The following is a 17198-nucleotide window of genomic DNA, read 5'->3' as shown; positions in this document are numbered from 1 at the left end:
AATTACTATACCCGTCTTTTTGGATGTGAGAGATAAGGTCTAAATTTGGCTCCGTAGTTCATTTCATTTATTTTTAAATGTAACAGAAATCCCAAACTCACCATTCAGAAACTCATCCAATTAATGTAAGCCATGGTATGGTACTTTGCCTATTTGTATATCAGATCTGTTTTTGATGTGCTTGAAAGAAGGATGTAAAAGCATTGAGAAGATGCCTGCATTATTTCCTTGCAATGAGCATGACTGTTATGACCTGTTTCTTCCAGCGTTTCTAAACTAGTTTTTTGTTTGTGTTCATTAACAGGGCAGCCCAATGGATCCAATGGTCATGAAGAGACCCCAGCTATATGGCATGGGCAATAACCCTCACTCCCAGGCGCAGCAGAGCAGCCCCTACCCGGGGCAGTCCTACGGCCCTCCCGGCCCCCAGCGCTACCCAGTGGGGATGCAGGGACGAGCCCCGGCAGCCATGGGAGGAATGCAGTATCCACAGCAACAGGTTTGTAGAGGGCTTTTCTCTGCTCCTTTCGTTTCTCTGCTTTCAGACTTTGTGGTAGTGCCGAGGGGTGCAAGGACAAAATTCAGAGATAAGCACATCTCCTCCAGAAGGAGGGTGAGAGGCTGTTATAAAAGTAAATATCTTGTGTTGACGGGTATCAGAGGACACGAGAATGTCCTCCAGTTCCAGTGGGTATCCCTGTTAAGCTACTGCACTTTTTCCAGCCCTTTTAAAACAAAGTCAGTTACAGTGTTCATAATGTGTATACAAAGTAAAATACAGTAGTTGTCTAGAAAGAAAAGAAATGTATCCAGAAGTGGTGTTGTCAAATTTCTACAATTTTTTTTAATTTAGGGTTGTGAGTGTTGGCAATGGGAGTTACAGACTGTTGTGAGCATTGCGAGCTACTACCTTGATGATGGATGGGAAGCAGCATTTTGTTTTGTGCTACAGAATAACTGCAGATCAGTTTCTTTTTATGTCATTTGTTGTCAGCTGTAGAGAAGAAAAGAAAATTATGGAGTCCCAGACAGATAGGTGCTTGACTAATTGTAATTACTACTCACCCTCTTGTACAGGATCTTTATCAAGTGATTAGTTAACTAACAGTTTCAAATAGTTGAGCAAATAGTACCTTTGTCAACAGTTTCCAGTTTTGATCTTTTCTGTTGTTAAATATTTTCTTGCAAGGAAGAGGTCATTTCGTTAAGAAATATCAAATGATAGATTTGGTTGCTATCTGAACACAGCGCAGCATTTTATCAATCGTATGGGAGGAAAAACTGGAAGAAGAGGGCTTTCCGTGTGGCTGCAGCCAAATAAAGTTATTAAAACATATTTTTAATTTTAAAATGAGTTATTCTGTGCTCTGTGGAGATGAGTGTTGAATTTTCACTTCATTTGCTAATTGCTTGATAATTGTAAATTATCCATCAGCAGGCAGTGACCTGGCATAGTGATTGGCTGCCGGCCCTATCTGTCTTCTAACAGCATTAATGTAATTGGCTGAGCAGCGGCACAGTTCTGAGCACTAATGCTCTTTGGGGAAAAAGTGAGAGGATAATTATGACATTGAATTTTTATTGAACGGACATCACCACCTAGGCATGATTTTGTTTTGGACTGCCTCCAAAGACTCGCATGTTCGGTTTGTGAACCTCTAATGATCTGAATCCAGCTCTTTTCATATTGCTCATACATTACCACCTTTCTACAAAGGATTAAAATGCAGGAATGCAGGTTTGTAAATTGAATTGCCAACTTACCAGCTGAGTGGTAAGTTGTCTTTGGCACAGGATGCCACAGTTTGATTCCTGGCTGGATTTTTACTCCTGTGACATGAATATTAAATAAGGAGAGCATAGCTATGCTTGTTAAAATGGGCTGCATAGCACGTGCCTACTTCTAGATGTAACACATACAAAAGAAATAATATTGCAAAAGTTTCTGAAGATGAATCTCAGCACATTTTGAAAACTGTAGTCCTTTACAGTGTCACATGAAGTTAATGAAAACCACAAGGGGCTTCTGAAAACGTGATTGGTTAAAAAAAATACTGGGCCCTTAAAATATATCTTTTTCTTTTCTTTTTTTTTTTAACTAAAGTATCATGCCAAAAGGGCATTGGGTGGGTGCATTATGAGAGCGGAAGTGCCACACTGTAGGAAGGCAGGGAAACATTTATGAGGGAGGTTGTTCTTATTTTAAGCTGTAGGTTGCTGTTGTCCAAAGGTAGCTGGGGTTGTCAGTTCGGTTTCCTTGGATGTAAGTAGCAGGCTCTTTGTTAGGCTGTGAAGATATCTACATTTTCAAGACTTTAAAATGTTAAGTCTGTCTCTTTGTCAGTCAGTGCCACTGCTTGAGGTGAGAACTGTGGAACTTGACAGATTTTAACTTGCAGGCACTGCTGCAGGACAGTGCAAATGGAGAAGCAGATGAAAAACAACACCCTAGTGATCCATCTAAAATTAAGGAAATGTTGGGAATGAAGATAATTGCCCAGATGAAGGTAGCTGGTGTATGTCATGCTGCAGCAGGGTGTAATGGTGTATTCCTGTTGGAAGCCTAGTGCTGCAGCCCAGAAGTGCAGGAGAGACTTGCGAAGAAGGGAGGCCTCTGGCAAAGAACAATTAAATCGATGTAGAAAAGGCGAAGCATTGTCAGGTGCAGCCATCCTGTCTGTATGGGCGTCAGCATGGCCTGCTAACCTGTTGAAAAAGCCATCTCTGTGTAGTGCTGTAAGCTTTCTCCTAGGACTTCTTTGTCTCCTAGTGGTAGAATCATGCAGTCGTTAAGGTTGGTCATCTAGTCCAACTGTCACCTCATCATCACCATACCCACTAAACTATGTTCTAGGCATGCTCAATACCAAACAAGAAGGTGCAAGCAAGACCCAAATCTCCTTAGAATTCTGTGTCAAGGTGTTGAAGAAAGTGTGGAAAGTATGGGCCATGTTCTATGCAGTGGCTACAAACAGTGCTACAAAGAGAGAAAAGAGATCTTCTAAGGCATTTCAACTTGGAACGCATCTCTCGGGAGTTAATCAGTAGAAGCCACATAACAAAACACTGAACTGTATTTTAACTGCAGACAGTTTTTATTTTTTTTTGCATTACTAACATGACTAAGGATAAAAGGCTGGTGTGTGTGTGGGTGTGTGTGTGTGTGTGTGTACACATAGAGGAAAGAAAAGTAGAGCTGTTACAATGACTTGGTTATCTCTTTCTTCCTAACATTTGACAGCAAGGATCCACAATGAGCATGGGAAGATGCATGATAGCCTGTTGCAACACAATGCTTAGCAGTTTGGAGTGTCACGGCGTTCTGTCAGATGTTAAGGGCACATCCAGTTAATTCCGTATCAGTAAATATGTAAAGCTTTTGGACTGATTTCTGTAAAATTGTCTCAGTGGCTAAGGAGATTAAAAATCAAATGATTTCCTAAGAGTATGTGCATACAGGCAAGTATAAGAAAGGAAGCTATTACTGGAAGAATAATACATTTTATTTATAGGATACAGACTTGACAGCGTGTCTCTCTTTTGGCAGTAGGTGATATTTGTGGTCAATGAATTACTTAACAAATATGACTTCTTAATGTTATTGGAAAGCTTAGTTTTTCTTTTCTTCCCTCTCCATTCAGTGGGTGGAGAAGGGAAGGGGGAGGCAAGGAAGAGCTGGCAGCAAGTTCACCTATGTCTATGTTGTTGGTTTTCAACATGATAGAAGCACAAGTTGTAACAAGGCCAGCATTGGCATCTCAGGGTTTTAAAATGCTGGTTTTGCATCTAAATCTCAGTAATTCTCCTGTTTTGCATAGGAGGAATGTGTTTTTTAGGATTCACAGCACTCCTTTCCCAGGACATGAGGGAGATAACAGTACAGAGATAAAAACAGAAAACAAAAACATTCTTTCAGGTTTAACTTCTAAACTTTCAGATGTTTCTTGGCATTGTAAAGTGGTGATGTGAAAATTAAGAGCGTGCAGGAATACTTAGCACCAGCCTGCTGAAGGTGTAGTTTTGCACTATGTTTCATTCCAGAGTGAATAACAAGGTCTAAGTATAAAGACAGTAATTTCCTTTTCATTCATATTCCCCACCTTTTGTACCTTCAGCCAAGCCAGTTGTGATGCCCTAATCATTCAGCTCTCCATTTTTTACATTTTGATGCTCTTTGCAAGTGTTCCTGTGCTCCTGTGCTGTGCTTGGGGAAGTTTCCTGACATTTCATAGAAACATTTGCACTAAGGGTAAAAATACCGAAGTCTATCTACAAAAAGAAAGGTTTTCAGCTGTTGTCTGACGATGTTGGTTTTTCATGTTAATAGCAGGTAACACTTTGGTTTGTGTCAAATTTCATTAAGGTTAAGAATCAGCTCCTTGAAATATGAATAGACAGGTTTTGGATGTTTGCAGCAAAGTATGAAGGCTTGGATTTAAGAATGTGTTTGAAAGGATTGAGTAGCATGATGTGTCTGTTTGATCAGATGATCATTGCTTAATTGATTGATTGATTTATTTTTTTTTTGTTTAGGATGCATTAAAAATTCTTGTGTACTTGATGGACTGGAACAACAACTCATTGTGTAAATAGGATCGTGTTGCTATAACACATAGTAGATTCCTTTATGAGGGATAGTTGCATGGATATGTACAATAGCTATCCTAATAGCTATTTAAAACTCGGTATTTCAATACTTCTTCATTTCAGTACTGGTTATGTGCTAGTCTGAGAGGTCTGAGCCTGATTGCACTAAGGTTTGGGCATCAGTCTATTTTTTATTTTTCACTGTATAAACACTGTAGAGACAAAGCGCTCTACTTTATTTGTCCTTTCACATTTCTTGTGTTGTTGGTTTGCAGAATGTAAGCCTGTACGCAGCTTTTATTTTTTTTTGAGGATGAAGTCTGGAAAACTTGCTGCTGCTTCTTGTTGGTGGTGTTTGTTTTTTTTTTGATGTCTTATATGACAGGTTTCAACGTGGAGTAACTTTTTTTGGAAGGTACGGGGAAGTTTTATAAAACCTCTGGGAATGTGCCGCAAGGATTTATTGTAATGGAAACTGCAAGTCAACCAGAACTATAGCAGCACCAATGTGATTACCTCATTTAGGAATGGGTTTACAGTCCTCATATTGGGTAATGTCCCAGATTGGAAATGTCGACTTTACGCCAAGGAAATCAATTGACTGTTGGCTTGACAGGTAGTTTTAAAGCTAGCAAGCACGAATGTGTTTACTATTTGGTGGCTGGTTGTATGTGTTACTTTCTGAACTCGTTTTTATTCTAGAAGATTGAAATATGCCAAGAAAATGAGGCTGACTGTTTTGCAGTGAACTATTAACGTAAATGTAGTGCGTGTGTACAGTGAATGCTAGTCAAGTGATACATTTGTTGTCTTGTGTGTATAACTGCCTTCACGGGCTGAAAGTAAAGAATACTGAATAGACTGCAGTTTTTTTGTGCTCCTAAGCAGCTATTAGCACAGATGATGTTGGTATTGGTTAAGGGAGCAGATATACAATATAAGCAGGATTTTTTTCTTTAGCCTATTTATTTTGCAGCCATGGAGAATGAATCAGTGTGATTGAATCTCAGAAACAACCAGCAGAGGACAAAATACCAAGATGCATTGTCTTTTTTACGGACTGACAGCTGCATTTCATACATGTACATAAGAAGAGTTTGTAACACTTTGATCATCACGTACTTCAGAATGTTCCCCCCCCAGTATTTTTGTTCAGTTTGCTGCAGGTGTGATTTTATTGTTTATTTTATTATTATTGTTTATTTTGTATTATTATTGTTTATTTTATTTTATTGTTTATTTTATTTTATTATTTATTTTGTTTTGCTTTTTCTCTTGGATATTAAGTTGAGGCTCTCATTAGCAGCCTGTGGGCCTCTTTAGTAATTCTTGGAAAGCAGAGTCTGAAACTTAACGGTGAATCTTTTTCCAGTTTCTTCTTCTATTAATAACATGTAAATATTTTGAGTTCATAATAATTTCTCATAGCATTTTTTTCAATGATGTCTCTGCTGTTCTGTCAGATAAACTGGCAGCAAAAAAAAAACAAAAACAAAACAAAAACCCATAAATAAAGTGAATCCTTCCTTTAATGAATCAGAGAAAGGAACAAGAAGACAAGAAGTCACATCTGTTTGTCTTCCTTGTAAGGTCATCTTTAAGAACGGGGCTTGTGATGATCAAGTGTTAATAATGGCAAAGAACAGTTGGTCCTCTTTGTCGTGTAATGAAATGGGGCTTTAAAGTTTTAGATGTCAGAAAATGCTAAATACTATTGCCCGTGCAGACTGCAGGAATATGTTTAGTGTGTTCTTTCTTTTGGATATACTAAGCCTCATTGACTAAATTGAAAAAAAAAGGCTGCCGCTTTAGTTTGCGGCAGCGTAAGGCTTTATGTTGTATTGTCTCCATTAGAATTATCCCTTCCATTGAGTGCGATTCCGTCTGTAGAGGGAGGTGAGCACAGATTGCAGATAATCACAGAATCAAATTTGACATAAGTTTCATGTCTTTCTGGTAGCTTAACTCTTCATCTTAATGCTGGTCATCTGAGATTGTTTACCGAAGAAAATCCCTGAAGTAACGGAATTGCATTATTATGGTAAATAGAAATATTTCAGTAGCTTCTATCATTTCTTGAAATGGCTCTGAAAAAACATAGGTCGAAAAGCAAAAAAAGAACTGATCCTTCATCTGCTGATAGACTGCCTGGAAATGAGACAGGGTCAACATTTTTATCTGCTCACTTACTGATGTTCAGTAAATGCTAATTTTTACATCTGTCCTGGAGTAAATGGCCACGTTTGGTCTACGTTTATATAGAAAGCGTGTCACAATCATCGACACACTATGGCAGATAAAAAGTTATTTTTGTTACTGCTAAATGATTGTACTTCACATTGAATACTTAATAGCTGTAATCGCATTTGCTGTTCTGCTTGGAAGTGGGGCCACCAGTGAGGGGAGGAAGCAAAGCCTGTGGGTTGGTCCTTTGAAAATAGTTGCTGTTATGGAAGCAGTGGTTATTCTGTTGTTGAGACATTTGCTTACTGAAAGTATTAACTGTCAGCCTAAATTGGATTTAGAGAGGGAATACATTTTGGTCATCAGAAGAGAGAGAACAGAGAGGGTGTTTGCTGTTGCACCAGCAAGATACAAAACCATTTACTTGTGAACATTTCATTTTACATGGCAGCACCAGACATGAGTTTATTTACATTTGAAATAAAAAAAGCATTATGCTTTACGAAGAGTCTGCTGCATTACTCTGTTCAACAGCTGCCATGCATAGACTGTGCCAGGAGGAGTAATTAACCGTTACTCTTAATAGTATATTCATAGTAGTTTTCTGTTAATAACATTCATCAAATAATACACAAATAATCATCAAATAATAGTTTGCATTCCAAACTACCAAAATTTACACCCAAACCCATCATGCACACGTTAGGATTTTTGCAGCCATACTTTCTGTAGCATCCCCAGGGGGCAACTCGGCATTTCTTGGGAAGTCTTGATATAAGTTTCTCAGAAGATACTATCAGTTGCCCATAAATTTGATCTTGGCTTAGAGGATGCAGGGGAGGCAGTAGAATTTCCTTTTTAAAAACAGAGAGTATGTTTCCCACTGCTGAAAATAGGGCTAAAGATAAGAGGGTGGAACCTGCCTGAAGTCAGTGGGAAGTTTCCTGTGACTTCAGCAGAGCCATTATTTCCTCAAATTCTACATAGTTGGGGTTATTGGGTGAACAGTCTTCAGTTGATAGCAGCATAGGCAGAATCAACCCCATAAACATAGCAAACACTTAACGTTGTGTTTCACAATGAAACACCGGTCAGCATCCTTCGCTCTGGCGACTGTGGGATGGAAGCATGTAACTTTCTTCTTGGGAGAACAGACCTTTCAAAAATACCTGATGTTTCAGGAGTTCAAAATAAAACTCGGTGCTACCAGCTATGCCAGTTTTGTTTTTTTATAAACTGTCAGATAGAACTATGTAAAATAGTCAGATAAAACTATGTAAAAGGCTATTGTAAGTATACTGTTTTCTTAAGCGTCATGAAAAATTGAAAGCATTTTTCATGCCTTTTTTTGTGTGTCCATTTTAAATAACATGGCTCTCATGTTAGTATAATCAAAGCTGGCTCATTAACATGCTTCAGTGTTTTATTTTTTATCACCTAAAGCATTAAGCTTTTTGTGGGGACAGATGAACTATAAAATCTATTATAAAGAAAAAAAAGATCTTCAAAATGCTTAAACTGCTTACGTACTCCTTAGGTCACTTTTTCTAAAGCCAATTGTATTGCTTCTTATGATAGTACTAACTAGAGGCATATAAAGATCCTAGTGTAAATACTTTAATCTTTTGGTCTTTCACTGTTTTTCAAGAACAATGAAAGAAGGGTTTAAGAACTTAAGGAATAACTTAAAGCTACAGCTCGTTCCATTTTTGTAGGCTTTTATTCTTCTCTTACCTTGTGTGACCCCATTTTTGGGTGCTTCTCTAGTACTGGGGCTTTTTATTCCTTGCTTTGCTTGGAATAGAAAAACGTGTTAAATGCTCACATTGTTAAATGCTCACATTCTAGCTGGTAAGTGTTTGATCTTTGAAGCTTATAATGCATTTTGGAGGTGTGGAAAAGGAGTGAGGAGGAAATCGGTGTCTTCTATTTTTTGTGAGCTTGATCCTTTTCCTCTTCTGAGTATTGTTACCTAATGCCTTTTGCATTCATGTGTTAAGAGCAAGTGCATAACATAGTAATTTAGCGAGCGAGCAATATTAAAAAGCATATTTGCATCTTACGTTCAAACATGCCTTTGGGAAAGTGTGTGAATTTGGCTTTGTTGCGTATGTCAAAGGGACAAATTGCACTTGGTATTAGTATGTTTCACAAAGCAATGATGAAGAGATTTCTGCTTATTTCTTGGCAAATTGTAATATAGCTTGTCTTTTGAGACACAAATCCAATCAAAATAAACAAGGTTTATATAGCCACTAAGGAAGATGTTGTTTTAATTACAGAAGAGACATTACTTATCTTGAGTCTACGTACATGTTTGTTTTACAGGTCTGATTGGCAAATGCGTGCTTTACAGGACAGGTTAACAAAACTGCCTTGTTCTTTGCACTGGGTCACCTCTATCTCTAAACGCTGTTGTTCTGTGCAAGTGGTGTTCAGTAAAAATAAGGAGGTGAGAATTGATGCCAAAAACACTTTGAATGTGTGCGTGGAGGAAGAAGCATGGCGTTCCTCAGGAAGCATTTCTGCTGCTTGAAGCAGTTCAGGAATGCCACTGTGCCTCTCTGCTCTTGCTCCTGACTTTCTCATCTGGCAGAACAGAATTTGGTGTTTTCTAACTCTTCCAGCTTACTGGAGAGTATTTAAATGCTGTGTATTGACTGGCTGATATTTTTTTCATTGGTTTTGTTTTATTACTGGTTGGCAAAACTGAAGAGTATCAGAGGCCAACGTATCCCTCCACAGATTTGGGAAGTGTGTACTTAATAGATTTATGGTCGTTTTATGTTTGAAAAGTTGTCCTAGAGAGGAAACTATCGTTTTAAAAATCAACTTTATTTTTTGCAGAAAAATATACTCGAGACTTTGTGGAAAACGTTCTTGACGTTAGAGAGCAGGCAGGTGGTTTTTCAGTCCTTTGGGGTGATGCTGGGAGAAATCCCATGTATCCTTCTCAAACGGAAGATTGTTTTATGACCTGAGTAAATGGTGAAGGGTAGATTCAGTAAATGCCAAGTCTGTGTGGATACTTGGCCTTCCTTTTTTCACATTACAGGAGAAGTAATGTTTTCTAACGTCACTTTAGGCCCATAACTCAGGAGTTACAAGTGGAATATAACCGCAAAAAGTAATTTAAGAATAACCGGGACAAGATTATATATTCTTTGGGTGTAGGCTTTTCTTTGTTCTTTCTTTTTCTGGTTCTGTCATCTTGTTTTTATCTTTCGCATATATAAGTGTCTATAAATATGCCCCTTTCCTTGGCATGCATTCTGATCCTGTAGAACAAAATAAAAACCTGACTAAATATCGCAGCCCCGTGTACGTTTGAGTTGCTGTTTTGTTGTGGTATTTTTTTTTACTGGAGTTGCTTTAGATTTGTCTATAGGAACTCTGAAACTTCTGTGCTCTGTCAAACTGGTTTAAAAAAAAATAGCCCAGAGGATAAAAATTAGTTATTGTTACGAAACCTTGTTGTAAGGCTGTTGTTTATAAGAACATGGGAAGATGCACACTCCGCACAGTGTTTTGCTTAGTGAGGAAAACATGTTTTTACTTGAGAAGTATTTCTTATACATGGGTTTGATCTCATGTATTCAGCTTGCGGCCGTAGGCAGAAATGGTTGTGCCCCAAATCCTTGCGTGTAATAAAGTTGTGTCCTCAAGATTTATAAAATATTTGCTGAAAGAAAGGATGAAACCTTTTGGCACTTGTTAATCCTGTAGTAATAAAATGCTATGGATAGCTTTTTACTGCATTGTGGTTTTACTGAGCACTTTTCATTGTCTGCAAGAGGCAAAATTTTGCTAGATGGTACCGGGAATCTCTGAAGTAGAGAGTGCTAAGTCTTAAATAGCGGACTTGGGAGAAAATCAAAAGGGGGAGGGGGCCAGTGGGTAAGCGGTGTCAGCAGCACTAGCACCGATTATGTAAGGAATGATCACCCGCTCTGTGCGTGCGTGTCAATAAAAATGCAGGAGAGCACCTTTCTTGACACAGAGGTTGCTGAAACATCACTGCTGTCTCTTTTTGTAATACTCCTGTGGATGTTTTTGCACAAAGTGGTATCTGTCAGAGCTTGAAATGCTCTTGCGCAGCTCCCTTTGAACAGGTAGCGCAGGACAAGTTCCAGCACATCGTTACCTGACATTGGGCCGCCTACTGCAGGGTGGGAGTGCCTTGTGAGCCTACATCCGAGCTGGTGTACTGAGAGCTTTGCCTGACACTTTGCCATGCGCTTACTGGACTGCTAATAATTACTGAACTTCCATCTTGAATTATGGCTTTCTTCTTTTTTTCCTTCTCTGTTAAAGGGAGACAGTAGTGGTGGGAAATATTGAGGGTGCTGGAAGAGTTTGTGATTAGCCTGGGGATATTTTTGCACTGAATAATGAGATAAATCTGTACGTTTTCATTGCCATGCTGTCTTTGTTTTTGAAATGCGCTATTTGTTGTTTCCAGTAGTAAGTACTGTTAATCTAGTAACGCATGTGGTGTGGAGTATGTCAAATTACAGATGTTGGGAGTGACTCATCTAAAGGATGCAGTAGGAGTATTATGACTGAGTATTTTTCATCAGAGATACCTTTTATTTGCTGTGTTTGTGCACAGGGTGAGAGATAGTAGCTGGTATTGGAACGGTGACTGAATAAAGCGTTGTCTTGTTTTAGCTCATTTGTGGAGTTCTTTATCTCTGCTGTTATCATCTTGTTTTGCAAATTGAGATATTCAGATTCTGGTATGTGATATTCTGTGAAGATCCCGGTTGTGCTGAAAAAGGAAGAATGAATTGGGTGACAAAGACACCTGAAAGGATGTCCCATAGTTTTTCCTACAACCGAAGTCAGCATAACTGCTTATTAGAGCGAAGCACAATGGTATATTTGCGTGCCATTACCTTGATGGATTTTTCTCATCCTTTTTTTTTCAAGTTACTCTGACTTGGGACAACTTTCTCCATTTAGCTGCAGGTGTGATTAGCCTTGCAAATCTATTTATCAGCTGAGGCAGAGGTTTACTTATTTAACCTTATTGCAATGTTAATATTGTTAGTTATGCTCTTGTGGAGGAAAATATAAGCGAATCTCGAAAGTCTGCAGCCACCTTCTGCACAGAGTTGTGGGCACTTGTTGGTGCTGTGCTTGCTCTCCCCTCTGGGTGAGGAATGGTGATTGCTGGGGGGCAGGGCAGAATAACCCTAGTGCTGCCTGTGAAGCCTTCATTGTGCTGGGGAATGCCACCCATCGCCCCTTGGTTTCCATGGCTTCAAGTGAAATTTGCCTAAGGTTGTGTGATTCCTGTAGGTTTTGCCTTTGTGACTGTGGTACAGCCAGTTGCACTGGACACTTTCTGTGTTCACAGGCAATGGGATAGAAGTTGCCAGTGCCTATACTTCCTCTGGCAAGCTGCTTTGGGGGGTTACTTAGTGAAAGCGCCGTGTTTGTCATTAGCTGATGCATCCCAAAGGGTCACACGTCCCCTTCTGTGTGTGACAGTCTAGGTAATGTGGTGGCAGTAGGCTGTGGGAAGAACATAAACCTGCATTACAAGAAATACATCTCCATGCAGAGATAGAACGGCAGTCATTTTGATGGAGCTGCACTTCGATAGCTATTCAGACAAAGGACTACTGTATGAAGATAAGTATGGAAATATAGATCTTAGAGAAAACAGTAATCCTTCTCCTGAACAAACCTGGTGACAGCACGTGCCTGTCTGGACACTGAAGTTCATTCTCTTCATCTGGACTTGACTCCCCGTCCCATCTTCAGCTGTACTGCTGATGTAGAGTATTAAATCTCCTGGGTCCACGCAGAGTATTGAGGCTGTGACTTCTTATTCCTGGTACAGAAAAGTGGTGGAGTACTTCAGACAGTTTTCAAGGCAGAAGAAATAAGTGGATGAAATCCACGTGGAGGTATTACAGGGCTTTGTAGGAGCTGAACTGCTTTCAAATTGCCCCATCAAGCAGAAAATACACCTAGACAGGCTTTTTCTGACTTAAGGAAAGTACAGTTTGCACTCTGGAAAACTGGTGGGATTTCGAGAAGATTATGTTCAAGGGACATTCCCGAGTCTCAGAATGTCACATGAAATGGAAGAAAATCAACTTCTCCCCATAGGTAGAAGAAACATAAGCAGCAACCCTAATCCCCATCTTCAAAAGACACTTTTGATGGTCAAGTCTGTCAACTGTTTGGATGAATTCACATCAGTAAGAGAGGTTTGTGGTGCTGTCAGGATGCAGAAGGTTTTTTTTAAGAGACTTTATCCAATTGATGTGCTTGAAAAACCTTTTAAGCAGAGCAGAAACCAAGATGAAAGATTCTGGAATTGACCCACTGGTGGGGTAAACCATGCAGCTGAGGAACCGTGGGGGTTTTGGAGAAGCTGGTTATCATCTGTAAAGAGAAGGGAGCATGCTGGTCTGCGATCCTGTAGGCAAAGGGGCTGTTTGCAGAGGCCACAGCAGGTGGAAGAACTCCAGACTGGAGCAGTAAGAGTGGAGGGTAAAACTAAAGCAAAGGTAGAAAAACACGCTTTTGCTTTGTGAGCGAAAGTGATCGAGATACTCAGACGTGACAGGGAGGGAGAAAACCTACTTAATTGCCTGTAGTCTAATGCTAGCAGCCAGGGTAATAAACAAGGGGAGCTGAAATTTCTCATTTGCGATTATAAATTTCATCTACTTGGTATTACTTGAAATCTAGTGGGAAGGTTCACAGGATTGGAATGTTAAAATAAATGGTTATAACCTATTTAGGGAGAATTGAATGAGTAGAAGCGGAGGGAAAGTGGTACTCTATATCCAGAGTGATATTATGTATTTCTGAATCACTGAGTACTCAAAAGCAAATGATCTTAAATGTGTCTGAGTTACTGTCCTGGCAAAGAAGGCCTGAGATCAGAGTGCTAGCTGCTAGACACACCTGGAATACAGCAGAAGCTGGATGACTAGAGTTGTGTTGGGGAGGGCAGGGGGAGCAGAGACTGAACCTCTTCTGCTCTCACTATTGAAGCCTTAACTGATTTCTTATTGTGTATGTAAAGGCAGGTGACAACTTACCTTGAAATACTGCTTTCAGCGCTGAAGGGCTTAAAGTAAGATGAAGAACTTGATACAGAGCTTCCTTAATTAAGAACCACAGCTTGATTCAACTGTGTTGTATGCAGAAAGACTTGAGCTCAAAAAAGCAAAAATAAATAAATGAAAAAACAGTCACGGTTGCGTGTAGATTGGTAGATACATTCTGTACACATGGCAACATGTCTATTAGTTTCAGAGTTTTAGTTACACAAAGATGAGAAATACAAGCTGTTAATAAGCTGAATCAGTCGGGAGAAAGTTTTTTTGTTCAAATTCTATAGGCATCGCTCGGAAATGGCTTAAAAGTATTTTACTAAAAAGAATAATTGAGGAAAAACTTAATTTTTTCCCGCTGTTTCAGTCTCCAGCATTTGGCAGAACTTAAAACTGGTAGGAAAAAATACTGTCAGTCCTTGAAGCTATTTCTTGTTTTGTTTAATGATATTTTGAATGTGGATCAAGTTTATTTTAAAGTGGTTTCTTCAGTAATGAAGATCCTTTTTTAAAGAGAGTCAAATTGCTTCAACTATGAATGAGCAGTAATTGTGAATGAAAAAAATGACCTGCTAAGAAACGCTGTGTTTACCATTTTTCTAATGTAATAAGTGTGTTAAACTTAAGATCTGAATAAATATTTGTCTTAGTGCATAATTGCTTAAATAAGTGTGTGTGGACACTTAAATGTGTTTTTCTGGTTAGCAAAAAAGCCTGCTGAGCATAGTGGAAAAGCTATAGCTAATAACAAAACAAAATCCAATATTTACCAGCCAGCGCTACTAAAGCTTTCTTTAAAAGAGTAACAACAACAAAAAAAAAGGCAAAACAAGATTAGAATATATGACTCATGCCAGATTTTCCTGCTTGCCAATTTAAATAAGGCTGGACTAATACCCAGTACCTTGATTTGAATCAGCACTCTGTGATCTAGGAACTGAACTACAGGTCTCGCTTACAGGATATCTCTTTTCTTCTGGAAAGCAGTGACAGAGAAAGCTTTGAAGGTCATGGCAGATAACCCGCCAAATGCAGGTTTCTTCTTGTGCAATCCTGCAGTTTAAAAGCATTAATATGATATTTGGCTGAGTAAAAGAAAGCGATACCGGAAAGCTGAATCTGGTTTTGGATCCTTCCTAGTGGCTGTTGGAGGTGGAACGTAGACAAAGAGCTACACTGGCTTCAGTGAACTGGGCAACATTGTCCATCATTATGAGATCCCAAGAACTAAATATCTTTCCAGTCTGGGAAATGAGTGATTCGGGTCTGTTGACCCAAATCTTTATGTATCTAAATCTGTGGAACAAGTTATTAAAAAGAATTATTCAGTCCAGCTTTCAAGCATGGGCTTTACTTTCACAGGTAGGGAAAACACACTGACTGGAGAACTGTGGCCACATGCAGGAGCTGTGTGAGACATGCTGTCTCCTTCAAATATAACAGGATTATCTTCATAGGATCAAAAATAACTCCAGAAGATCTGAAAATGAGCTTGGTCTACAAAGCGTGAAGTGACGTATATGCGAAATCACTTTCTTACTACATTATTGCAGTCGGAGTATTCATTCTTCTCTGTAGTAAATCTCACATTCCAGTAGTGTGGTCAGTTTATTAAATGTGCGACACGCTGTTACACCTTCAGAAACCAGGAACTTTAATCACTGAAAAGTAACGTAAAGTGGTTCTTAGTTTTGCAGAGGAAAAGGGAGTACTTTTTGTGGAGTCTGCTTCTCTATGCCTGAGATGTTTGACATCAAGCAAGGATTTTATTTTAAAATGAACATAGACAGTATGAAAATCCTGGAGTCTGGATACACGTTTACTTCTAAAATACTCTAGGTAAATAACAAGAGTTTAGAAGACATAGAAGTTCTGTTTTGTGGCCTGCTTGAAATCATAAGCAGATTAATATCTGCATCAAGGAGAAAAAGCAGCTGGATATTCTGTCTGCTTGGTAAGCTAGGGAGAGAAACATACAACAAAGGATAAACACAAGTTTACTTTCCCAGAGGTGTATGTAGGAATGTACGCAGACGTACACGTGCTGACTACTCCTCTGTAGCTGTTCTTATCTGTTGTTGCGTACACTGGAGTAGTTCACTTCATACTGTTTGAGCGACGGTTTACTTTCCAGAGCTGACCACAAGGAAGCAAGTTAAACAAATTCATAGAACTAAACAGTAGATTAAACTATGATTTAATCATATCAGTTTAGTCTGGCTCTATTAATAGCTAATAAATGGTTTTATGTTTTTTTTAGTGCCTGGGAGCCATGTTACAATATACTCCAGTTATTATTATTTCAGATAATAACCTCTAGTTTTAGTAGGCAGTGAATAGACAGTTCTTACTGTTTTTTACATTAAAAGTAATTCTTCATTTTAGAACTTTTTTTCCCCCAGTATTTTAGAGAATAAATTAAGTGTAACGTTCAGTTTATTACAAATTTACATGTAAGTTTTGTTTTTAGCAGTTCAGTTTTCTTTCAAATGTCTGTAAACCTAATAAAAATGTAACTGTAGTTATATACTTATGATAATTTCATTTGCCTGTGCTTTTAGAGATGCATGTATACTAAATACTAATGAGCAAATGAGGTAACGCATTAGAGCTGGAATATAGAAAGAATCCTGGTAATTAGGATGCTTGGGTACAAATTTTGACTCTGCCGCTGAACTGTTATGCTAATTTATTACAAAATGCATGATACTTGCAAATAGATGATGAAATAGCTACCTGGTGCTGCATATTCAGTAACATTTTATTCAAATAATGTTTACTGAGCAAAAATCATGTTCTCGCAAAACATGGAACTGAAATACAACTTCAGAGCTTGCTGGAATTCTACCACGCTGTGTGTGTGTGTGTGTGTGTGTGTGTGTGTGTGTGAATGCAGTCTTGCCTTGAGCTCTTCTCAGTCTCAGGTGATGTGATGGTTAAAATCATGCCTTGTTCCTGTCAAGAGGAGCTGGCTCTGTCTAGCACCCAAGTCCTGCATTGGCTTTCAGAGCCACTTGGTTTTGCTGTGCTGCATGCAAGTTCATCCTTAATGTCGTAGCGGTTAAGGAGGGTGTCTGGAGATGAGCTGGGGAGACCTTTTAAGATGCATGCATGTGCTTGTAATGTGTTAGAGCAGTGTGTGTAAAAAGAAGTTTTATGAGGTTTGTTTGGTTAAGTAGTGCCATTTGTTTTTATGGCTGTTTAAGGAAGGAAAAAACCACAAAACACTCTGAGAAATGAAAGGGTGGTTTGAGCATAAAACTTTCCAATTAGTTGTCAGCAGTAAGTTATTCACGCACCTTTTGAATAGGTAGTAATCCTAAAAGCTGACAAGCAGAAAACCAT

The 17198-nt window shown here is 38.9% G+C and overlaps 1 protein-coding gene across 6 annotated transcripts in view; it reads left to right on the top strand.

Annotated features, from left to right (window-relative positions):
* Nucleotides 1-17198, top strand: part of ARID1B (AT-rich interaction domain 1B) — a 311674-nt gene that overhangs the window by 28507 nt on the left and 265969 nt on the right. For all 6 annotated transcript variants that reach the window (XM_072331169.1, XM_072331165.1, XM_072331166.1 and 3 more), the window contains exon 2: nucleotides 305-499. In XM_072331169.1, the coding sequence (XP_072187270.1) occupies nucleotides 305-499 (195 nt within the window). The remainder of the gene's footprint in view (nucleotides 1-304; nucleotides 500-17198) is intronic.

Source organism: Excalfactoria chinensis, chromosome 3 (genome assembly GCF_039878825.1).
Source record: "Excalfactoria chinensis isolate bCotChi1 chromosome 3, bCotChi1.hap2, whole genome shotgun sequence".
Taxonomy (NCBI): Eukaryota; Metazoa; Chordata; class Aves; order Galliformes; family Phasianidae; genus Excalfactoria; species Excalfactoria chinensis.
Note: the sequence above shows the minus strand (reverse complement) of the source record. Positions and strands in the feature narration are given on the sequence as shown.